This window comes from Rhinoderma darwinii, chromosome 2 (assembly GCF_050947455.1).
Source record: "Rhinoderma darwinii isolate aRhiDar2 chromosome 2, aRhiDar2.hap1, whole genome shotgun sequence".
NCBI lineage: Eukaryota > Metazoa > Chordata > Amphibia > Anura > Rhinodermatidae > Rhinoderma > Rhinoderma darwinii.
Genome location: NC_134688.1, coordinates 47229165 through 47254562, shown reverse-complemented (window position 1 = coordinate 47254562; position 25398 = coordinate 47229165). Strand labels below are relative to the sequence as shown.

The 25398-nt window shown below is 40.6% G+C and overlaps 1 protein-coding gene across 1 annotated transcript in view; it reads right to left on the bottom strand.

The window, feature by feature from the left end:
• CRYL1 (crystallin lambda 1) overlaps positions 1–25398 on the bottom strand; it is a 158845-nt gene that overhangs the window by 11692 nt on the left and 121755 nt on the right. Inside the window, exons 4-6 of the mRNA XM_075849995.1 lie at positions 22638–22799; positions 20845–21039; positions 9835–9940 (exon numbers count right to left, since the gene is read on the bottom strand). Coding sequence (XP_075706110.1) covers positions 9835–9940; positions 20845–21039; positions 22638–22799 — 463 coding nt within the window. The remainder of the gene's footprint in view (positions 1–9834; positions 9941–20844; positions 21040–22637; positions 22800–25398) is intronic.

Here is a 25398-nt window from a genome sequence, read left to right as displayed (position 1 = left end):
CTGTCAAAGACATGAACAGTCTAGAATTTTTAGGCTAGGTTAATTTTACCAGTGAGAGACAGATTATATAAAAAAGAAAAAAGAAAATCACATAGTCAAAATTATATATATTTATTTGCATTGTGCACAGAGAAATAAGTATTTGATCCCCTACCAACCATTAATAGTTCAGCCTCCTCCAGACCAGTTACACGCTCCAAATCAACTTGGTGCCTGCATTAAAGACAGCTGTCTTACATGGTCACCTGTATAAAAGACTCCTGTCCACAGACTCAATTAATCAGTCTGACTCTAACCTCTACAACATGGGCAAGACCAAAGAGCTTTCTAAGGATGTCAGGGACAAGATCATAGACCTGCACAAGGCTGGAATGGGCTACAAAACCATAAGTAAGACGCTGGATGAGAAGGAGACAACTGTTGGTGCAATAGTAAGAAAATGGAAGACATACAAAATGACTGTCAATCGACATTGATCTGGGGCTCCATGCAAAATCTCACCTCGTGGGGTATCCTTGATCCTGAGGAAGGTAAGAGCTCAGCCGAAAACTACACGGGGGGAACTTGTTAATGATCTCAAGGCAGCTGGGACCACAGTCACCAAGAAAACCATTGGTAACACATTACGCCGTAATGGATTAAAATCCTGCAGTGCCCGCAAGGTCCCCCTGCTCAAGAAGGCACATGTACAGGCCCGTCTGAAGTTTGCAAATGAACATCTGGATGATTCTGAGAGTGATTGGGAGAAGGTGCTGTGGTCAGATGAGACTAAAATTGAGCTGTTTGGCATTAACTCAACTCGCCGTGTTTGGAGGAAGAGAAATGCTGCCTATGACCCAAAGAACAGCGTCCCCACTGTTAAGCATGGACTTGGAAACATTATGTTTTGGGGGTTTTTCTCTGCTAAGGGCACAGGACTACTTCACCGAATCAATGGGAGAATGGATGGAGCCATGTACCGTCAAATCCTGAGTGACAACCTCCTTCCCTCCACCAGGACATTAAAAATGGCTCGTGCCTGGGTCTTCCAGCACGACAATGTCTCGAAACATACAGCCAAGGCAACAAAGGAGTGGCTCAAAAAGAAGCACATTAAGGTCATGGAGTGGCCTAGCCAGTATCCAGACCTTAATCCCATCGAAAACTTATGGAGGGAGCTGAAGATCCGAGTTGCCAAGCGACAGCCTCGAAATCTTAATGATTTACAGATGATCTGCAAAGAGAAGTGGGCCAAAATTCCATCTAACATGTGTGCAAACCTCATCATCAACTACTAAAAACGTCTGACTGCTGTGCTTGCCAACAAGGGTTTTGCCACCAAGTATTAAGTCTTGTTTGCCAAAGGGATAAAATACTTATTTCTCTTGTGCACAATGCAAATAAACATATATCATTTTGACTATGTGACTTTCTGTTTTTTTTGTTAACATAATCAATCTCTCACTGGTAAAATTAACCTAGCCTAAAAATTCTAGACTGTTCATGTCTTTGACAGTGGGCAAACTTACAAAATCAGCAAGGGATCAAATACTTATTTCCTTCACTGTATATATATATATATATATATATATATATATATATATATATATATATATATATATATATATATTCAAAGTTGATTATCTATCCAGACCTAGGTAAGCAGTCTGACATTGTGGCAAAATTTATTTTAGACAGGAAAAATGATTAGGCTGGAGACAAACAGAGAGACCCCGAAAGACAGATGCGAGATTCCATGGGGTGACAGGGAACAAGTCAAGGATAGGCGTATTCCATCCCAGACCGGGTCCCCATCAACCCATGGATAAGAGAGAAAGCAGGAAATTGCCCGCAATTGATAAACTAACAATAGGGCTCAAAACTAAATAAGGAATTGGTTTAGACACTGGTACACAGTCATCAAACCAATAATCCTATATATTAGATAGCAAAGGGGACCTTGAGGTTTATCTCAAATTCATAAGAACATATTGAATTTGATCTCCTTATTCAATCCACTTGACATTAAAGTGCCCTATGTATATATCCACATAGTCTCCTTTTGCAGAAGTACTCTATTTCTGTCTCCTCTTCTTCTATCCTCAAATAGATGGTATATCCCCATATATTTTAAGCCAGAGGGAGACTGATGATGACAGGTTTTAAAATGAGCTGCCAAGGGACTTTTCATTTCACCCTTCTTGATATCCAATATGTGTTCCCCGATACATATCTGAAGTTCGCGTATGGTTTTCCCTATGTACATTTTATTGCAAGGGCAGATGATACAGTATACCACCATACAGGAGCGACAGTTGATAAAAGTCTGTACTCCATACTTCTTTATCCCCTTTGCATCCATAAATTTATCCGATTTCAGGATATATTTGCAATAGGGACAACTTCCACATTTGAACATGCCCTTTGGGCGTTTTTTTAACCAAGCCTGACTTTCTCTCGTTTTACTCTTGAATTCCGAATTAACCAAGATATCTTTGAGGTTTGGGGCTCTTTTAGGTACCATACTCGGGGAGGTGCCCACCAGTGTCCCAATTTTAGGGTTCAGAGTCAAATAAGACCAATTTTTTAGCATAAGATTACGTAAGATTTCGCAATGAGAGCCATATCTAGATATAAAACGGACTCTATCATCCTTTTTTGTTCTTTTATCATTCTTTTTTTCTAAGACTTCACCTCTGTCCATTCTCAAAGATCGGTTGTATCCACGTTTTATTATCTTTTTAGAATATCCCCTTGATTGAAATCTCTCTATATAACTCTATAGCCTCAGTTTTAAATTTATCAAAATTCAAACAATTCCTTCTAATTCTGGAGAATTCTCCCACCGGTATTCCCTTTATCTGAGGGGGGGGGGGTGTGGTGACTACTGGCTAGAAGTAAGGTGTTGCGTGCTGTCGGTTTACGATAAGTCGATGTCATCAGCATGTTATTCTTTTTATATATGTTCAAATCCAGGAGATTTACTGATCCCTCGCTATGAGTACATGTTAGCGAGATATTTATAGAGTTCTGATTTAATTCGCTCAGAAAGAGATCCAATTCAAAAACCGATCCTTTCCAGCAGACTAGAATATCGTCCATAAATCTGTACCAGCAGGCAACATATTTTTTTGAATAAAGCATTTCCATAGACTATATGTTCCTCCCACCAGCCCAGGTGAAGACAGGCATAAGATGGCGCACAAGATGAGCCCATCGCCGTCCCCTGAACTTTGCGGAATAATTTGCCATCAAAAGAAAAGCAGTTATGGTTAAGAACAAAGTCCAGCATCTCAACTATAAATTCATTTTGATGTGCCCAGTCACCACCCCGACCCTCAAGGAGAGAGGCATTGGCTTTCAGGCCACATTCATGAGGGATAGAGCTATAAAGAGATTCTACATCCAAGCTTACTAATAAGAAGTTACACTGAAATTTCAAGTTGTTAATTTTCCGTAAGAGGTCCTCAGTGTCTAAGATAAATGATGGAAGTTGGCGGACAAAGGGCTTAAGTTTCTCATCAACATATTTCCCAAGGTGATCGGATGGTCCTCCCATTCCAGAGATTATCGGTCGTCCCGGGGGAGAGTCCCTATTTTTATGCACCTTGGGAAGTATGTACATGGTGGGCATTCGTGGTTCCCTTACCAGCAAAAAGTTGTATTCATGACGATTTATCAATCCCTCATCCAATGCAAATAATAGTTTTCTATTTAATTTATGGGATATATTTTCCATCGGATTGTCCTTTAGACAGACACAGCAACTTGAGTTTAATTGTCTTTGGATCTCGCTGACATAGTACCTCTCCCTAAGAAGGACAACATTTCCACCCTTGTCGCTGGGTTTTATAACCACATGTTCCAGTTTGCATAATTCCATTAGGACTATTCTCTCTCCTTTATTAAGGTTGTCCATACCCATGAATTAGGACCAGTCAACGAGACCCAAATCTCTCTGCATTGCTTCCATAAAAGATTGTGTGTATCTATTTAGAATCACATTGGGCTACTCTTTTGACGCAAGCTAGTAAATTCTGGAATCAATGCAGAGAGATTTGGGTCTCGTTGACTGGTCCTCCTTCATGGGTATGGACAACCTTAATAAAGGAGAGAGAATAGCCCTAATGGAATTATGCAAACTGAAACATGTGGTTATAAAACCCAGCGACAAGGGTGGAAATGTTGTCCTTCTTAGGGAGAGGTACTATGTCAGCGAGATCCAAAGACAATTAAACTCAAGTTGCTATGTCTGTCTAAAGGACAATCCGATGGAAAATATATCCCATAGATTAAATAGAAAACTATTATTAAAATTGGGACACTGGTGGGCACCTCACCGAGTATGGTGCCTAAAAGAGCCCCAAACCTCAAAGATATCTTGGTTAATTTGGAATTCAAGAGTAAAACGAGAGAAAGTCAGGCTTGGTTAAAAAAACGCCCAAAGGGCATGTTCAAATGTGGAAGTTGTCCCTATTGCAAATATATCTTGAAATCGGATAAATTTATGGATGCAAAGGGGATAAAGAAGTATGGAGTACAGACTTTTATCAACTGTAGCTCCTGTATGGTGGTATACTGTATCATCTGCCCCTGCAATAAAATGTACATAGGGAAAACCATACGCGAACTTCAGATACGTATCGGGGAACACATATTGGATATCAAGAAGGGTGAAATGAAAAGTCCTATCATCATCAGTCTCCCTCTCGCTTAAAATATATGGGGATATACCATCTATTTGAGGATAGAAGAGGAGGAGACAGAAATAGAGTACTTCTGCAAAAGGAGACTATGTGGATATATACATAGGGCACTTTAATGTCAAGTGGATTGAATAAGGAGATCAAATTCAATATGTTCTTATGACTTTGAGATAAACCTCAAGGTCCCCTTTGCTATCTAATATATAGGATTATTGGTTTGATGACTGTGTACCAGTGTCTAAACCAATTCCTTATTTAGTTTTGAGCCCTATTGTTAGTTTATCAATTGCGGGCAATTTCCTGCTTTCTCTCTTATCCATGGGTTGATGGGGACCCGGTCTGGGATGGCATACGCCTATCCTTGACTTGCTCCCTGTCACCCCATGGAATCTCGCATCTGTCTTTCGGGATCTCTCTCTGTTTGTCTCCAGCCTAATCATTTTTCCGGTCTATTATAAATTTTGCCACAATGTCAGACTGCTTACCTAGGTCTGGAAAGATAATCAACTTCTTTTTTTTTTCTTTTCTTATTATATCTTTTTTCACTATCTTCTTATTTTGACATGCTCTACCTTTTGCTCTTTCTATCTTATTTTTGAGAAACACCTGTCAAAGGCAAATACACCATGTTCCAAATTATTATGCACTTTGGATTTAAGTGTCATAAACATTTAATTATTAGTTTTTCAATTAAACTCATGGATGGTATTGTGTCTTAGGGCTCTTTGGATCATTGTAATCAATCTCAGACACCTGTGATAATTAGTTTGCCAGGTGTGCCCAATCAAAGAAAACTACTTAAGAAGGACGTTCCAGATTATTAAGCAGGCCACAGGTTTCAAGCAATATGGGAAAGAAAAAGGATATCTCTGCTGCCGAAAAGCGTGAAATAGTGCAATACCTTGGACAAGGTATGAAAACATTGGATATTTCAAGAAAACTTAAGCGTGATCAATGTACTGTGAAAAGATTTGTGGCTGATTCAGAGCACAGATGGGTTCGTTCAGATAAAGGCATAATGAGGAAGGTTTCTGCCAGACAAATTAATAGGATTAGGAGAGCAGCTGCTAAAATGCCATTTCAAAGCAGCAAACAGGTATTTGAAGCTGCTGGTGTCTCTGGAGTCCTGCGAACATCACGGTGTAGGATCCTCCAGAGTTTTGCAAGTGTGCATAAAGCTGTTATTTGGCTACCCCTAAACAATGCTCACAAGCAGAAACGGTTGCAGTGGGCTCAGAAATACATGAAGACTAATTTTCAAACCGTGTTGTTTACTGATGAGTGCCGTGCAATCCTGGATGGTCCAGATGGATGGAGTAGTGGATGGTTGGTGAATGGGCACCATGTCCCAACAAGGCTGCGACGTCAGCAAGGAGGTGGCGGAGTCATGTTTTGGGCTGGAATCATGGGGAGAGAGCTGGTAGGCCCCTTCAGGGTCCCTGACGGTGTGAAAATGACCTCTGCAAAGTACGTAGAGTTTTTGACTGACCACTTTCTTCCGTGGTACAAAAAGAAGGATCGTGCCTTCCGTAGCAAAATTATCTTCATGCATGACAATGCTGCAAAGAATACCTCTGTGTCATTGGCTTCTATGGGCATAAAAGGAGAGAAACTCATGCTGTGGCCCCCATGTTCCCCTGACCTCAACCCTATTGAGAACCTTTGGAGCATACTCAAGCAAAATATCTATGAGGGTGGGAGGCAGTTCACATCAAATCAAAAGCTCTAGGAGGCTATTCTGACATCTTGCAAAGATATTCAAGCAGAAACTGTCCAAATACTCACAAATTCAATGGATGCAAGAATTGTGAAGGTGATATCAAAGAAGGGGTCCTATGTTAACATGGCCTGTTAAGTTTTTTTTTATTGAAAAAGCTTTTGATTTCTGTAAATATGACCTCCTGATGCTGCAAATTCAACAAATTACCATTTTAGTACTCTTTACAACCTTTAAAATGTTTTGATCTCTGTTGTGCATAATAATTTGAAACAGTGCATTTTGAGTTTTTTACTTCTAAAAAAAAATCTGTTATCATTAGGAGATTTGTTCAATAAAATTAGCATTATACTCCAACGGTTGATGGCTTGAAGATTATACGGACTGTCATTTGCATCGACTATTTAGGAAAATCAGCGAAAAATGACATTTGCGTAATAATTTGGAACTCGGTGTAGAGACACATATGGGATATTTCTAAAAACTGCAGAATCTGGGCAATAAATATTGAGTTGCATTTCTCTGGTAAAACCTTCTGTGTTACAGAATAAAATGTACTACAAATGAATTTCGGCAAAAAAAAATTAAATTTGTAAATGTCACATCTGCATTGCTTTAATTCCTGTGAAACGCCTAAAGGGTTCATAAACTTTCTGAAAGCTGTTTTGAATACTTTGAGGGGTGCAGTTTTTAAAATGGGGTGATTTTATGTGGTGTAATGTCCGTGGCTGCGGGCTGTCAGCTCCAACCTCCCCCTGACAGCCACAGCCACGAGTCGGCAAGCGCTGGCCCCAGCCTCCTCCTCAGGAGATGCCAGCGCTCGCGTCCACTTACCTAATTCGAATCCCGTAAAGGCCGCGCGCACGCTCGTGCCCGCTCTTAAAAGGGCAGCGCGCGCACCGGACCTCGTTGATGAACTTTAACCCCTGTGTACCCTGGACTATAGGAGGGGTCAAGCCCCCTAGTTCTATGCCTGAGCGTTGTTGTGTTCCCTAGTTTGTCTATGTGATGGCCTCCTAGTGTGTTTCCTGTTCCAGTCCCTGTTCCTGTTCCTGTCCCTGTACCTATACCTGTTTCCAGTTCCTGTTCCTAGCAAACCATACATCCCTGCTCTAGCACTGAGTTGTGCCAAAGTCGTGCTGTGCTGCATCCACGTCTGATCTGCTCTACCGTGCCTGACGTTCACCTGCTACCTAGTCCCAGCCGATCCTGCCCTGCTGTTGTCTGAGCTGCCACAGGTACCTATAGACATTCACCTGCTCCCTGTTGGCCAGCTGCCTTACCGCCAAGGCGGTACGGCCCAGTGGGTCCACAGACCCCTCGTGACATGTGGTCTATCTAGTACAGAAGGCCCTCAAAGCCACTTCAGAACTGAACTGGTCCTTGACAGAATAGCCTTTTGAAATTTTCTTGAAAATGTGAGAAATTGCTGCTAAAGTTCTAAGCCTTGTAACGTCCTAGACAAATAAAATAATGGTCAAAAAACAATGCAAATATAAAGTAGACATATGGGGGATGTTAAGTAGCAACAATTTTGTGTGGCATTACTATCTGTTTTACAAGTAGATTACATTTAAAATTAGAATAATTATAAAATGTTTGCAAATTTTCTTTACATTTTGGTGTTTTTCACAAATAAGCTATGAATTTATTCTCCAAATTTTTGCACTAACATAAAGTGCAATATGTCACGAGAAAACAATCTCTGAATCGCTTGGATAGGCAAAAGCATTCCAGAGTTATTACCACATAAAATGACACGTCAGATTTGAAAAAATGGGGCTGGTAATTGAGGCAGCGATGACTTTTGGTCCTGAAAGGGTTAATCTGTGTGTGCTCATAACAGAGCACACAGACAGTCCCCGCAGCCCGGCATCTCCCAGTATGGGCTGCTACTAGCAGCCTTAGTACTGGGGGAAAACATCGGGTAGGATCACAGCGGATTAACCCCTTAAATGCGGCAGTCAATAGCGACCGCCGCATTTAAAGTTGTTACAACAATATCGGCACACCGCTACGTGATTGCGGGGTCCGATTGTTTCTATGGCAACCGGAAGCATAACAAAGGCTTCCGGTCTGCCATCTATGGAAGGCGATTAGGTTCCACTCCTGATTTTGGCTTCCAAATACTGAAGCAAAATACTGACCAGAAAACTACCATGTTTAAATGGCCTATTGTGAAAAGAGAGACTGCAGCGGGAATGATATATTCTTTTGAGTAAGTACATGAGATAATGACATTTACTTATATATTTTATGGAAAGGCAGATGCCTATTTCCTAAGAAAGAGTCAAGGAAATATACCTACAATCACACATTGTAAATTGGGTTTATAATACTCTGAATTTTTTACTGTGGGTGGAGGTAAGCAAGTAAATCTTCATTTCTTTGCATTATGACTTATAATACAGTAGTAAAAATGCCTATATAAAAACACAGGGACGTACTGCCCAGGTGTAAAGAAACATATAAATAAGTCAATCACACATCTTTGTTATTTGCGAGAAGTATTAAAGAGGCTCTGTCACCACATTATAAGTGGCCTATCTTGTACATGATGTGATCGGCGCTGTAATGTAGATTACAGTAGTGTTTTTTATTTAGAAAAATGATCAGTTTTGACGGAGTTATGACCTATATTATCTTTATGCTAATGAGTTTCTCAATGGATAACTGGGCGTGTTTTACTATGACCAAGTGGGCGTTGTACAGAGGAGTGTATGACGCTGACCAATCAGTGACCAATCAGCGTCATACACTTCTCCCCATTCATTTACACTGCAGATAGCGATATAATAAACACACTATAACGCTACTCATGTGTCATGACAATGAATATACATTACCTCCAGCCAGGATGTGACGTGTATTCATTCTCCTGACCACTTCTGTAGCGTCTGTGTGATTTACAGCACAGCAGGCGTAGTCTCGCGAGATTACCCTGTAAACTGTCATTCACAGCAAGATCTCGCTAATCTGTAAATCACAGAGACACTACAGAAGTGGTCAGGAGAATGAATACACGTCACGTCCTGGCTTGAGGTAATGTATATTCATTGTCATGACACATGAGTAGCATTATAGTCTGTTTATGTGACTGCATATAGCGATATAGCTATATCGCTATCTGCAGTGTAAATGAATGGGGAGAAGTGTATGACGCTGATTGGTCAGCGTCATACACTCCTCTGTACAATGCCCACTTGGTCATATAGCAAAACACGCCCAGTTGTCCATTGAGAAACTCATTAGCATAAATCTAATATAGGTCATAACTCTGTCAAAATTGATTGTTTTTCTAAATAAAAAACACTGCTATAATCTACATTACAGTGCCAATCACATCATGTACAATATAGGCCACTTATAATGTGGTGACAGAGCCTCTTTAAGTATTATATGCTTTAGTACTAGTTAAGATCATGATCCTACCTTCTGCATTAAGATGTGCAGTTTCCAGGGGACCAAGAAAAGCGTATCTCATTCCAAGACCTTCAGACATGACAGTGTCAACATCCCTCGGTGATATCACTCCATCCTGTTTCAAAATACCGCAATAATACAAGACATAGAACCGATTAACACTGTTACAGCTACAGAAAATTATATTTTATTACAGTATACATTTTTCTTTCTGTAATTACTTTTAATTTTCTGAGAGACTGTTCTTGCTGCTTATATAGTACCAACATATTGTACTGTACAGACATTGTCATCATTTACATCAGTCCCTGTCCCCAATGGGGCTCACAATCTAATTTACCCATTTCAGACACACACCATAGTCAATTTAATAGGAAGTCAATTAACCTATTAATTGTGGTGCAAAGGCGGCCGCAAACCACAAAACCTTATAATTTGAAACAACAACATGCTACGGGCTCTATCCAACCACAGTCAACCACAGTGAGAGCCATTATCACCTAATAAAGAAGACTTGAAATCGATTAGTCCCAGTCAGCAAAACTTACTCTAATGCCTCTTTCAGAAGCTGTAATAGCAAAATTTTTGTTTCCATATTACAACCACAATAAACGGCCCTCCTGCGGTTCTACTGAAGCACACATAGATCATAATAGGATCTGACCATGTGAAAGTGGCCTTAAGGTACTTTCACACCGGTCAATTTTGGCCGGTGCAACGAGTGCCGATCAACGACAGCTCGTTTGCTCCTTTCACAAGGAGCTAGTATGGAGACGACTCGAGCACTCGTTACTCCAATCGCTCGTCCCCATACATTTGTATCATGTCGGCAGCACATCTCCCTGTTTACACAAGGAGACATGCTGCCGACAACGATAATATTTTACTTTTTTAAAACGATACGATCAGCTGATGAACGTTCATCTGCTGATCGCTGCCCTGTTTACACAGGGCAATTATCGGGAATGAGCAGTCGAAACGAGTATTTGTTTGCCCGGTCAGTGCCTTGTATAAAAAGGCCTTTACAGTCCATGGGAATACATAGAATCACTTCCTTAGGCAACTTTTATAAAACTTTCATGCATTGAAACACTTGTTTGCCCGATAATTGGCCAGTGTAAAAGGGCCTTTAGGGTCCTATCAAACAGGCAGATCCTTCATGAACGAGCGATGAGTTAGAATTTAGCGAGTAGTTTACGTTTAAAAGACGGTCTATTTCATGTGACAATAGTTGCTAAAGATTCGCTGTGCAATCATTGCTGCGATCATTGCTCGTTCACCCACACCTCATCTCTAAACCACTGGAAGATTTCTGATTTGACGAGGGGATGTGGCAGCGAACGAACGATAATCTTTCACCCAGGCATATGTGGCCGATCCACAGAAACCCAATGATTTAGCGTTCGTAGTTCGATCATTGCACGCTATTACACATGCTGATTATTTCTTACATTCACAAAACATTCCAGAAGAAAACCTACAGAACTGTAGAACACGAGCTTCATCTAAGGTCTGTATTCATGACCATCATCAGAAAGCCAGACAAAAAACTCAATCCATGGGAGTATAGAAACAAAGATACCTCTACTACCCAAGAGTCACCTTAATACACATCTCATTACATATTTGCAAAAACACATCTCAATGATCTCCAAGGGTCAAATGGAGGGACAAGGCAGCTTTCTTTATGTCTAATCTAAAGCAAACACAGCATTTCATATGACAACATCAAAGAGTGTGGATGTAGTATGTCAGAACAGGGGTGGGTAGGGGTCTACATGTGAACGTCTGTAACAAAATGTTTTTTTAAATTGTCTAGTCAAAATATTGACATAAACCCAATAGAAGATGCTGTGCAACTCCTCATGTTATTCACCATACCTACAAGCCTATTTAAACAGACACTTCCTCTTGCTATATGCGCTCAGATCCATGAGCAGACACCAAATGAACGCCAGGAAAACATCTCAAATGCTGGTTCCTCTACACCAGACTGCTACAAAAGTACAAAATGTTGCCTAATATTTCAGCTCCAGCATTGGGGACAAGCTGGAAACCCAATTTCTCCAAAAATAGGCAGTGGGACAGCATGTTTGCACACCAACCAGATTTGTAGGATGGTTTCTGCGAAAATACAAAATATGAGCCTCGGATGTATTCTGGAGATTGGAGAAGTGGTGTCTGGCAGTTGGCCAAAGAGAGTTTGACCAGAGGTTAATGGTATATGTTAGTTTGCCTATGTGTAAAAAAACAATATTGGGTCACTGTGGCGGCCCACTAACCATGGTACATGTTGGCCACGTCTGCTCCACACTGAGTGCAAGCGAGGTTGGTATGTTTTCGATATGGAATTTCCACAGGGGAAAGATAACCTTTTCGTGCTATTTTCAAGAACCAAGGAACTAATGTGCTTATGGCACAGTGATACCCAATTTCCCAACTACTAACTGAAAAATGAATAAAATATAACTTTTAATGATGTGCTTATAAAATGTCCAAAGGAAAGACAGACAACTTGCGCAATAGTTTAAAATGTATAGCTAAAGTCCGCTAGCACGAGCTCTATGTGAACTGCGCCTTCACTGTGGCAGGATTAGGTATCGTAGATACGGGAGTGTAATTGCTTCACTTCGAAGCAGCAGACTGCTGAACGTTCGCTTTTTATAAGCACATCATTAAAAGTTATATTTTATTCATTTTTTAGTTAGTAGTTGAGAAATTGGGTTTCACTGTGCCATAGGCACATTAGTTCCTTGATTCATTCTTATACCTGCCAACTACTAGGGTCCTCTCAGTGTCTCACTATTTTCATGAGAATGCCACCAATCCAAACCCGAGTGACTATTTCATTATTTTCTTTCCATCAGAATAATGAGTAGTAAGCCGAGATTTGCTTGTAGGGTTTAGTCAAAGTGACAATTCTACTACTAAAATTGTTGTCCCAGTCCCCTCCTCCATGGAGCGCAATATACTCATACTGTAGATTTAAGCTTGTGAAAAATGAAAAAAAAATGCAGGCGAATGAATTTGTATTTGGCACAGGCTTGGGAGAACGGGAGAGCATTTGTGCATAGCAGCCAACCAGATCTTTCACCCTTAGTATAGCCCTGTGATGCCTATCTGTGAAAAGTGGAGTGTACTTTACCGCTCTGAAATGCTGGATTACGGTAAAATGGGAGATACAAGGAGACTTGAGCAGAGAGATGGAGATGGCATCTAGAAGTGACCCATGTTTCCAGACAGAAAGGAGAAAAGGGTTCTCTTTGACCATGGGTGGGAGCAAGGATTAAGGAAGGTGTAAGAGAAAGGGGAGAGCCGTGGGTAAACCAAGGGCCTTAACTATGGCGAAAGCTAATTTGTCATTTAGCCAATCCTGTAAAAGGTGTTTACTTATTGAAGCATATTTCAGGAGAATCTATTAACCTTTTAACGACATGCCACGTACATGTATGTAGCAGCCGTTAAATGGAACCTTTCACTAGCCCATACATGCAGCTGAGTGCACCATGTAATAGGCACTGCTGCACAGACTTTGTGTCACTTTAAACTAGGTTTCTAGCCTCCTACGTTTTTTAAATATTGGTGCCGTAATATTTGGCACCCAATATGTAAAATTACCCCCTGTACTGTCAATGGGGCGTTTCTTTTCTTGGAAAGGGCAGGGGGGCGTGATACTTAGCGCTCCGACATTGTCCAATCAGCTATGGACAGTGTCAGAGTGGCTTGTGCTGTGTGATCGCTCTCACGAGATCACACAGTCTTTCCTTCACTGTCTGACAAGAGCTGGAGAGAGGAGAGCACGCGCTCACGCACGCACGCAAAGCTCCGCGGCCACGGAACAAAGGAGGAGGAGAAGAATGTGAATTCTTCTCCTTTTCTGTTCCATAGTGGCGGCGTCGGAGCTGTGCGCGCGCTCTCCTTCTCCCTCCAGCTCTTGTCAGATAGTGAAGGAAAGACTGTGATCTCGCGAGAGAGATCACAAAGCACAAGCCACTATGACACTGTCCGTAGTGGATTGGACGGTGTCAGAGCGCTAAGTATCACGCCCCCCTGCCTTTTTCAAAAAAAGAAACAGGGGGTAATATACATATCAAGCACCAAATATAAATAAAAAAGTAAACCTTTTCCCATTTTTTCCCTAAGGTAATGTTAAAAAGAAATCTTAACATAAGTGGTATCACCATGTCTGTAAAAGTCATAACTATTACAACATAATGTTATTTAGCCGCTCGGTGTACACCGTAAAAAAAAGTTAAATAAATGTAAAAAAATGAACAACACCCAAATTGCTGTTTTTTTGGTTACCTTAGCTCCCCAAAAAGGAATAAAAAGTGATCAAAAAGTCGCAAAGTGGCACCAATAAAAATGACAGCTCGCCCCACAAAAAATAAGTCAGCACACCGCTAGACACGAAAAAAAAGAAAAAATGATGGCTCTCAAAATATGGTGACACAACACAATTTTTTTTTTTAACAAATAGTTTTTCTTTTATAAAAGTGGTAAAACATAAAAAAATATATTAATTTGGTATCGCCTTAATCATATCAACCCATAGAATGAAGCGAACATGTAGCTGTTACAGCATGATAAATGGCTTAAACCCACCACAAAAATAGTGTAATCGCTATTTTTGCCCATTTCACCACACACATTTTTTTTTTCTTCAGTTTCCCAGTACATTACATGGTACATTAAATGGTGCCATGAAAAACTGCAACTTCTCCCGCAAAAAACAAGCCCTCATACCACTATGTTGATGAAAAAAATAAAAAAAATTGTATGGATTTTATAAGGCGAGGAGAAAAATTTTGAAATAAAAAAAATAAATTGGCCGTGTTATTAAGGGGTTGTAAGCAGGTGCTGTAATAATCCTTCTATGACAGTCTGACATTTTTGGGAGGGTTGCAGAAAAAGTAAAATGTACTTAATTTACTAAAATTCAGTAAAGAAACACCTGTTACATCACTGTGAGGTTGTCAGTGACATCATCCTATTTTGTAATGCTGTGGTAAGAAGAAATTACATCACACACGCACACACAATATTTACATCACACACACACAATACCTGTATAGAAGCCTGAAGAGCAAGTTTGTGAGGGAGAACAACAGCGAGGAAAACCCCAGAACTACACAATGTCTACAGGAAATGTCCACAAATTCGCCCCAAAGCAATACAAAAAAAAATACCAAGTGGCGTGGCGTCATCTCACGTTTTAAGGATAAAGGTCACGAGACACTTCACTGGAATTATCAAAAATCATCCATATACAGTCAATTTAACTATATATAAAAAAAACATTGGGCTGCGCTATGTTCCTTGTGCAGATTCGAGTTGTATAGTGATACCAGGTCCTGACGCAAGGGACAAGTTCCTGTGATATGGTCCTCACTAGCCTCAATGTAGCCGTAAGCCAACAATGCCTCTTAAAATTACTGTTTTATCTGAAAATGATGATGTATTTAACACTGAAAAACACATTAGGTCAGATTTACTAAGCCAAATGCGCCAGAATTTTGTCTCAAATTGCATTAAATTGTGCACATGCCATGCACCAGATTTATTATGTGTTTCACACACTTTTTGCTTCACTAATTGGAGTCCTAAACTGTGTCAAATTTATTAATAGTATGCAACACAATATTGACACAAAATACTGGAGTCAAGTAAGGCTATGTTCACACAGGGTATTTTGCCGAGTTTTTTGACGCGGAAACCGCGTCGCAAAACTCGTCAGAAACGGCCCGAGAACGCCTCCCATTGATTTCAATGGGAGGCGTCGGCGTCTTTTTCCCGCGAGCAGTAAAACTGCCTCGCGGGAAAAAGAAGCGACATGCCCTATCTTCGGGCGCTTCCGCCTCGGACCTCCCATTGACTTCAATGGGAGGCAGGAGAAAGCGTATATCTCGCTGTTTTATGCCCGCGGCGCTCAATGGCCGCGGGCGAAAAACGGCGCGATAATTGCCGCGAAAATCGGCGTGCAGGGAGAGGAATATCTGCCTCAGGCTATGTTCACACGGGGTATTTTGCCGAGTTTTTTGACGCGGAAACCGCGTCGCAAAACTCGGCAAAAACGGCCCGAGAACGCCTCCCATTGATTTCAATGGGAGGCGTCGGCGTCTTTTTCCCGCGAGCAGTAAAACTGCCTCGCGGGAAAAAGAAGCGACATGCCCTATCTTCGGGCGCTTCCGCCTCTGACCTCCCATTGACTTCAATGGGAGGCAGGAGAAAGCGTATTTCTCGCTGTTTTATGCCCGCGGCGCTCAATGGCCGCGGGCAAAAAACGGCGCGATAATTGCCGCGAAAATCGGCGTGCAGGGAGAGGAATATCTGCCTCAAAGTTCCAAACGGAATTTTGAGGCAGATATTCCTCCCCCAAAATACTCCGTGTGAACATAAGCCTGCCAAGAGGCGGCGGATAGAGGAGAAAAGTGTCTAACATCTGAGGGTATGTGCACACACACTAATTACGTCCGTAATTGACGGACGTATTTCGGCCGCAAGTCCCGGACCGAACACAGTGCAGGGAGCTGGGCTCCTAGCATCATACTTATGTACGATGCTAGGAGTCCCTGCCTCGCTGCAGGACAACTGTCCCGTACTGTAATCATGTTTTCAGTACGGGACAGCAGTTCCACGGAGAGGCAGGAACTCCTTGCATCGTACATAAGTATGATGCTAGGAGCCCGGCTCCCTGCACTGTGTTCGGTCCGGTACTTGCGGCCGAAATACGTCCGTCAATTACGGACGTAATTAGTGTGTGTGCATCCCGGCTCCCGGGGACCCCCGCCGATCAGCTGTTGTGAAGGGGCTGCAGCGCTCGTACGAGTGCTGCTTCTCCTTTGTTTCTTCTTGCTCACTGAGTCATCGACATGCATTAAGTGGCAATTCACAGGTATTGCAGCCTTTTCCCCCATTGAAGGGAATGGGAGAAAAGGCTGCAATACCTGTGAATCACCACTAAATGTGTGTCGAACATTCACAGTGAGCAAGAAGAAGTAAAGGGGAGGAGCACTGTGACTCCTTCAAAACATCTGATTGGCGAGGGTCCCGGGAGTCAGACTCTGACCCATCAGCTATTGATGGCCTATCCGGAGGATAAGCAATCAATTTTTATCGGCTGGAAAACCCCTTTAATAACACAGGATGATACAAATAAAAACCTTGCAACTCTGATACTGTAAAAATGTTGCAGTAGTAACAATACTGGTTTCAAATTTATGGTCGGAAGTGATTCTATTTTATTATTGCATAATCTGTGACTTTCGCATCCATGTAATTCCTGCTCAGGCTACCCAAAGAGCAACTCTGCACAAGAAGGTTTACATACGTTACAACACAGATCAATGATTCATATACATAATTATCTATGGGAGGAAGCAGAAATTAAGAAAAACCTAATTACTAAATCTACAAAAACCTGTACAACAAACATAAGCAACATCCTTATATTTATAAATATCTGATATTCCACCAAGTAGAATTTTCTATATATTATTTGGAAACATTCATATAATTCATATAAGTAATACAAATACATATAGTTTCTTTGCATGACTACTTTATAGTCACTGCTGTATGCAAAGAAACCAAAGAGGCTGGAGGAAACTGGGATCCATAGCCGAGACAAGTTATAAAGCTTTGTAGAATGTGCAATATTTTTTTATAACATTGTTTAAAAAAAATATATACACTTAAAGAAATGTAAAAATACTACGGAAATTGAAATCTAAACAATGGGTGGCGATTTAGAAGTACTGGTGCATTGGGCAGCACAGTGGCTTAGTGGTTAGTCTTATTGCCTTGCAGCGCTGGTGTCCTGGGACCAAGAGCAACATCTGCAAGGAGTTTGTTCTCCCCAAGTTTGCATTGGGTTCTTTGGGGAACTTCGGTTTCCTCCCACTCTCCAAAAACATAGATTGTGGGCCCCAATATGGACACGGAGTATGAATTTGAAGAATTTACCACTTTTTTTTTATACATTCAGACGTGTTGGAAAAAGAAGCATAAGGGCTTCATAATATGGCATTTGGCCGGAACACCATAATTTTCAATAGATTTTTTTAATGGATCTTTTATGGATGAAAACATAGAAGGCTATGCATGGGGGACACAAATATATCTATCAGCAAAGTAATCAGACATGAAATAGACATTTGTAATCATTAAACAAGGCACATAAGAAGTGCCATCACAGAGGCACATATTATCGTTGTTGGCAGTACATATCCTTGTGTAAACAGGGAGATGTACTGCCAACATGATAGAAACGCGTGGGGACGAGTGATTGTAGCAATGATCGCTCATCCCCATACATAGCTCCTTGTGAAAGGAGCAAAAGAGCGCCGATCAACGAGCTGTCTCGTTGATAATCGCTCGTTTACACGGCCCATGTCGGGCCTTGTGAGAGAACCCTTAGTCACGAGACATTCTTGTGGAGACCAATGCTAGATAACACAAAGCTTAAAGGAACAGTGTCATCACAAATTATTTTTTTATATGTTAAAGATGTTAGTGCTTTATTAAAAACGTTTATATTCATTTGTGTGTTTGTGTTTTACTTTTTCTTATTTTTACACTTTTTCTTCCCTATGGGGGCTGCCATTTTTTGTTCCATTTCTGTCTGTGTCGATTAACGACACATACAGACATGGAATACGGCAGCCACAGTCCCATAGGGACTGCGAACGGCTCCCGTCCCATTGACTTCAGTGTACGGCGTCTGTGTGGGAACTGCGCATGCGCCGCTCCCACACAGTCCAATTCGAAATTGGCGCCGTCCGGCGCCATTTTCCTGTGGACCGGAAGTCGCGGCCGGACAGTAATATTACTGACTCGTGAAAAAAATAAAAAAAATTTGAACAATGTTTAATCACCCACACACTAAATGTTTAATTAAAAAAAAACAAACATGTTTTTCTGGCAACACATTCCCTTTAACCTGCTGGAGGTTGAATAATAGTAATGGATTTTAGTATAGCATAGTCTGAAATATCTTTTAGACAAACCTACAATGGATTTTATCTGATAGAAGTTCCAGATCCCATATCTGTTATGTTGATGACCTTCATAGCATGAGTTCTATTTTGGCATTTGTTTTAGCATGATTGTAGTGGAAAAAAGTGGAACATTATCGGAACAGGTTAAATTTGTTTCTACTCTATACATTACAGTGCTGTCCAAAAGCCTACTGACTCTTACGAAGGCTACAACTAGAGGACTGCCCAGAAAAAGAACATATAACTATTCTTGCAATGTTTTCATAGTTCAGACTAATATTGTGCAAGCAAAATAAAGACTAGTATTAATAGTATAAGTGGCCTACAGTCAGATAGCTGTGCCACGAGGATCATATCAGATATGGAGGAATACCATGACAAACTGGTTAGGGCCCTATCAGGTGAAGGAGAAAGTACAGAGGAAATAAAAAAAAGTAATGGAAGTGAATGTGCTATTTAAGGGCAAAGTCCTATTGTTAGCATTGAAGGGGTTTTCCAGGATTTAAAAATTTGGGCTCGAAATAAATAAAAAAAATCTTACCGATTCTGCCCTCCCTCTCGTGCGTCCTCCACATTCCTGTTGTCCTACAATATGTGCTGATGTAAAATCCATAGTGAGGACTCATCAGGTGACCACGGAGAACAGTCACTGACCTCATGATGATCTATACGTAAAGATGCTGTGATCCCCTGACATTTTTTCATTATGGACATTATATCAGATTTCACTGTCAGCCAACAAGACTAGAGGGAAATCAGTAAGGTAAGTACATAACAGAGTTCTATATATTGGAATTTTGAACCTAAATCCATATATTTTTAAATTACAGAAACCACTTTATTTATCATCCCCATGTGTTTGTTAAACAGGACAACATTTTATAATCAGATCTAGTGAACGTGTCACGAGGAGAAAGTGGTGCTGTAGGGTTAACAGATACAATAGTGAATGTGATACGCTTAGATGTTGGCTAAAAGGAAATGTATCATAAGAAAATTACCTATTGTTTAAATCAAGTTTTTATGTTAAACATATTTTTTTAAGAATTGATATGTGATTTTGTCATTATCCATGTTAAAAAATAATCCTTAAAAATCTTGCAGTTTTCACTTTGACCACTAATCCTGACAATAGCATGACCCTTCCTGTTCCGTAGAGATCACTTCTCAGCAGTCATCTCATTATCAACACAAGCAGGATTACAATGAAACCTATATACATATGGTTGCTGTAAAGCAGAACTCTAAATGCTGTTAAAAGCAGCTCAGGCAAAATGGCTGTCCCCATAATCATGTACAAAAACTAGATAGAAAATCTAAAATAAAAAAAATAAAAGCAGATTAGAAAAAAAGATTATGTTTCACTATCTGATTTCAATTAGTGGCAAGTATTGATCCCCTGTTCCCAATTGGCTGAAATGAAGAAAATCAGAGAAAGCAGCTGTGACTTACTCTGCTTGCCTGGTCACTTCATCAACGGTGTATTGGAGATACCAACATAAACGAATCAGCACAAGAGTTAACCTGCCTATTTCTTTGAAGAATGCTGATCACCTTATATCTCCTATGTGTACCTTTATGTGGTCCGTTTTTTGGACAGTTTAGGCAGGATGGTGCCCCAGTGATCGGATTAGGATACTAAGAAGGTATGACCGGGTATTACATGTTTTAAAGCATGTATTATCACTAACATCGGTCCTGGTCTCCATCGGAGCTTACAATTTAATCTTCCTATTTCAAGAATGCAAACAAGCATACATGCTACGGTCAATTTCATAGAAAGCTAGTTAACCAATCAATACCTTGAGAAAAAAACATGCAAGCATAAGGTGGACAATTAAACTGCATGTAGATGTTGGCCATGGTAGGATTCAAATTCAGGACCCCAGTGCTGCAAGGCAACAGTGGTAGCCAATGAGCCAACGTTGATCCACATAAGACACATATCTTATAGTTTCCCATAGAACAGCATATCACACAATATTATATTACATATAACTCCGATGTGCACATATTGTACCTCGACAAGTCTCCATGCCTCGCTGATCACTGCATACTGGAGTCGGTTCAACACAAAACCATCAGTCTCCTTAATTAATTTAACAGGTGACTGCCCTATTTTCTTCATCAGAGCATATGTTCTCTCCACCGTGACAGGTTCCGTCTGTGGGTGGGGAACCAATTCAACCAAGGGAACATAATACGGTGGATTCACCTGTTGGGTAGAACAAATTTTTAATTCTAAAGTCATTGGGCCTTATATGTGCAAAAAGTCTAAAGTGTCCTTGTTACACATAGAAAACAATCAGTCCACAATCAGATTTTTTAAAATAAATTAATTAATATTTTATCTGATTTTAATCAACTTTTAAATTGATGAATACATTTTTTTTAAAGTTCTTAAGATACATCTACTATGTTTACTGTATTCATAGAAGCTGAATCGTTCCATCAAAGACGATTGCGTCAGTTCAGCTGAACGGGCAGCTTGGCTAAAAGCTGGTCCTGTGTGTCACTGACACACAGAATCCAGCTAAGTTATGACCTTAGATGTGATTATTACTAGGTGGATCCTGTGTGTCAGAGACACACAGGACCAGCTTTGAGACACGCCGTCCGTTCAGCTGAACTGATGCAATCGTCTTTGATGGAACGATTCAGCTTCTATGTATACAGTACACATAGAAGATGTATCTTAAAAATTAAGAAAAGTTAAAATAAAAGTCAATTTAAGAGTTGTTTAAAATCACATGAAACGATATATATATATATATTTTAAGAAAATAGTCTTCAAAAAGGTGTACATAGCCTATACACATTTAACTCAATATTGCAGTAAGCTCCCTCTAAAGAAGTTAGGAGAATAAAGTTTAACTATGTTAACTAGGATTTGCTCGTTGATCGACTGATCATTATTCTTTTTAAATGTACGCTCGCTTGCCCGTTAATTGGCCCATGAAAAAGGGCATTCAATTTGACTTTTCTACTCACTTGCATTGCCCCACTATAAATCCGCAAAAGGGCCGTTCACTGCATGCTGATGACGAGTCTTAGGAGTCCTCTCCATTATATCGCCGAGCTAAGCAGTCCTCTTAATACATCAGCATGCAGCACTTGGCCCAAACGTCACATTTATAAGTATAGTTAACGTAGCATTAATGCAATTTTAAATAATATATATATATATATTCACTGTTTGCATATGTCTTAGCGCCCGCAGAGTGGTATTGCATTTTTTTTTGTTTTCTATCGTTTGCAGTCACAGCATATGTGCACCTTCACATTTATTTCATTTTCTTTGGATGTGTTTTTTTGTGAGTGGTCTCATTAACACCTGCGGTAGGCGAGACACATTCCTCCATTCTTATGTAAAAACATCAATGAATGGCCTTACTGGAAATTAACAAATATTAATGATAATTGTTTTTTCTCTGGTTCTCGGAGTCATTACTAATGAAACATTTTATCAACTATCAAATGAGAATATATTTGGCAGTTATGCTATTGAATGATATTTGTAACACATGCAGACTTGGAAAATCATTCCCATTCTTGTAAAAAAAAAAAACATCAAGAGCAAGTCTTCAACTGCATAGCCAACTTTAGACACCCAGCAGAGCTGGCTCCGCAGGGATTAGATCTTTACCTTTTACCCAATATGGACCACAACTAGCTGAGAAACTCTACGAAAACTCCCTAGGATCATGTAACTCTCCGGCTCCTAGACAGACTATTAAACAAAATTATACCATTTAAATATATGTAAAATCACAGGGATTACCTGCCAAACTAGTGAAAATGTTTGGGACTTACGGGATGTGCTACTATGCAGTTCTGGACATGTCGGAGTCCATTAAACATCTTTGTGGGTGAGAGGCAAGATGTTGAGCTGCTTATTATGGCTGAATCGGTGATGTAACGATCTATGTCAGAAAATATCTTCAGCTTTAATTCCAGATTCTCTGGGACGCATTCCTAAAAACAATAACAAAAAAATAAATCACCAGAAGCTCAATTATTTTTATTAGATGAACCATCAAGCCCTGGCACGAATGATTTTCTCATAGTTACAGTTTCACAATTTGAACCACAAAAATAGTGAGAAGAATGGAGCTGATGTTTCCAAAGAAAGTAATACATATGGAAAATAATGTCAGAAATCTAAATACAAACGCGAAGAAGCACCTATGTGAGAAAATGGCGGCGCCTATGGGGGCAAAATGTAGAATTTACTAATATGCAAGCGCTTCTTATATCCATCCCTACCTACTTCTTCTTGGCAGTCAGTCTGACTTGGCAGTCAGACATGAAAATATGCTCATATGGGGTCGTAAACTGGCAGAATTAAATAGCCAACCCTCTTTGGCATTGGCCAGCCAATGACAGTAGTTGTATAGGCAGCGAGAGTAGTTGGCAGTTGTATAGGCAGCGAGAGTAGATGTATAGGCAGCAAGAGTAGATGTATAGGCAGTGAGAGCAGTTGTATAGGCAGCGAGAGTAGTTGTATAGGCAGCTAGAGTAGTTGGTAGTTGTATAGGCAGCGAGAGCAGTTGTATAGGCAGCAAGAGTAGTTGGTAGTTGTATAGGCAGCGAGAGTAGATTTATAGGCAGCAAGAGTAGTTGTATAGGCAGCGAGAGCAGTTGTATAGGCAGCGAGAGTAGTTGGCAGTTGTATAGGCAGCGAGAGTAGATGTATAGGCAGCAAGAGTAGATGTATAGGCAGTGAGAGCAGTTGTATAGGCAGCGAGAGTAGTTGTATAGGCAGCTAGAGTAGTTGGTAGTTGTATAGGCAGCGAGAGCAGTTGTATAGGCAGCAAGAGTAGTTGGTAGTTGTATAGGCAGCGAGAGTAGATTTATAGGCAGCAAGAGTAGTTGTATAGGCAGCGAGAGCAGTTGTATAGGCAGCGAGAGTACTTGTATAGGCAGCTAGAGTAGTTGGTAGTTGTATAGGCAGTGAGAGCAGTTGTATAGGCAGCGAGTGCAGTTGTATAGGCAGCGAGAGTAGTTGTATAGGCAGCTAGAGTAATTGGAAGTTGTATAGGCAGTGAGAGTAGTTGTATAGGCAGCAAGAGTAGTTGGTAGTTGTATAGGCAGCGAGAGTAGATGTATAGGCAGCGAGAGTAGTTGGTAGCTGTATAGGCAGTGAGAGTAGTTGTATAGGCAGCGAGAGTAGATGTATAGGCAGCGAGAGTAGTTGGTAGCTGTATAGGCAGTGAGAGTAGTTGTATAGGCAGCTAGAGTAGTTGGTAGCTGTATAGGCAGTGAGAGTAGTTGTATAGGCAGCAAGAGAAGTTGGTAGTTGTATAGGCAGCGAGAGTAGATGTATAGGCAGCGAGAGTAGTTGGTAGCTGTATAGGCAGTGAGAGTAGTTGTATAGGCAGCAAGAGAAGTTGGTAGTTGTATAGACAGCGAGAGTAGATGTATAGGCAGCGAGAGTAGTTGTATAGGCAGCGAGAGTAGTTGTATAGGCAGCGAGAGTAGTTGTATAGGCAGCGAGAGTAGTTGTATAAGTAGCGAAAGTAGTTGTATAAGTAGTGAGAGTAGTTGTATAGGTAGTTCAAATACCGGATCTCTATTAGAAAATCTCCTGTAGCTTCCACTAATGGCAGCACCTGGATTTCTTTCTCATCTGACCATGTATTAATCTCCTGTGGTAGCTTTTTACAAAAATTGAGATTTCAACTTACCTTTCTCCCCTATTACCCATACTGGAAAACATAGATTTACCAACAGGAGAAGAAGGTGCTTTCTGGCAACGGTGACAGGTATTCAGAGCAGATAATTTTGTGATCAGTTGCCCACAATAGGGATCTGACTCATGCCCCACTGGCATCTGGGTTTTATCATTAGGAGAGCACAGTTGTCAACAGTCTGGAAGTGAAGTGGCGGAGTCTATGATACACTGGAGGAATGCCAGTCTGTTCATCAGTAGGTAACATAGGAGGGTATTGCAGTAATCAAGTGCATGGACTAGCATTTTAGTTTTATGGAGTATTACAAAGGGACAATGAAGGAAATTTGAGAGTTAAAGTTGTCTGCTTTGGACAAGTACCTCTTTTTTTTTTCCTTCTTAGCAGGGTCACACAACATTAAACTGATCACTGGTTGTCACACTGCTGGGATCAGTGATCAGCTGTAAACTGCAGAGGAACCTGGCAGAAAGGACTTAATTCCCCTGAAGCACCACCACAGGGCAAATGAAGCATTACACATTAACATCAATGGGCTGTCTATGAAAAATGTACAGACGTGTTGTGTCCTCCTCTATGGATGATAAATGAGGATTCCAAATGAGTAATTCTCATCTATTAACAGAATCCCCTGACAAGGTGTTTGAAATGTGTTTACTAAGGAGTACAAAAATAAAGTTGAAAATGGTTATTGTAGCCCCTACCCGCTTTAAAAATGGGTGCACTGTAAGTGGTGCTTATATTCTGCTGGAGGTACCAGGGAAAGCAACCATAAGGAATTAGATTTAGCTGCGGTCTATCGACATTATTGCCCCAGTATCATGAGCCAGAACAAGGCCGATTGCGGTTAACATTAAGGCCTCATGCACACGACCGTAGTTATG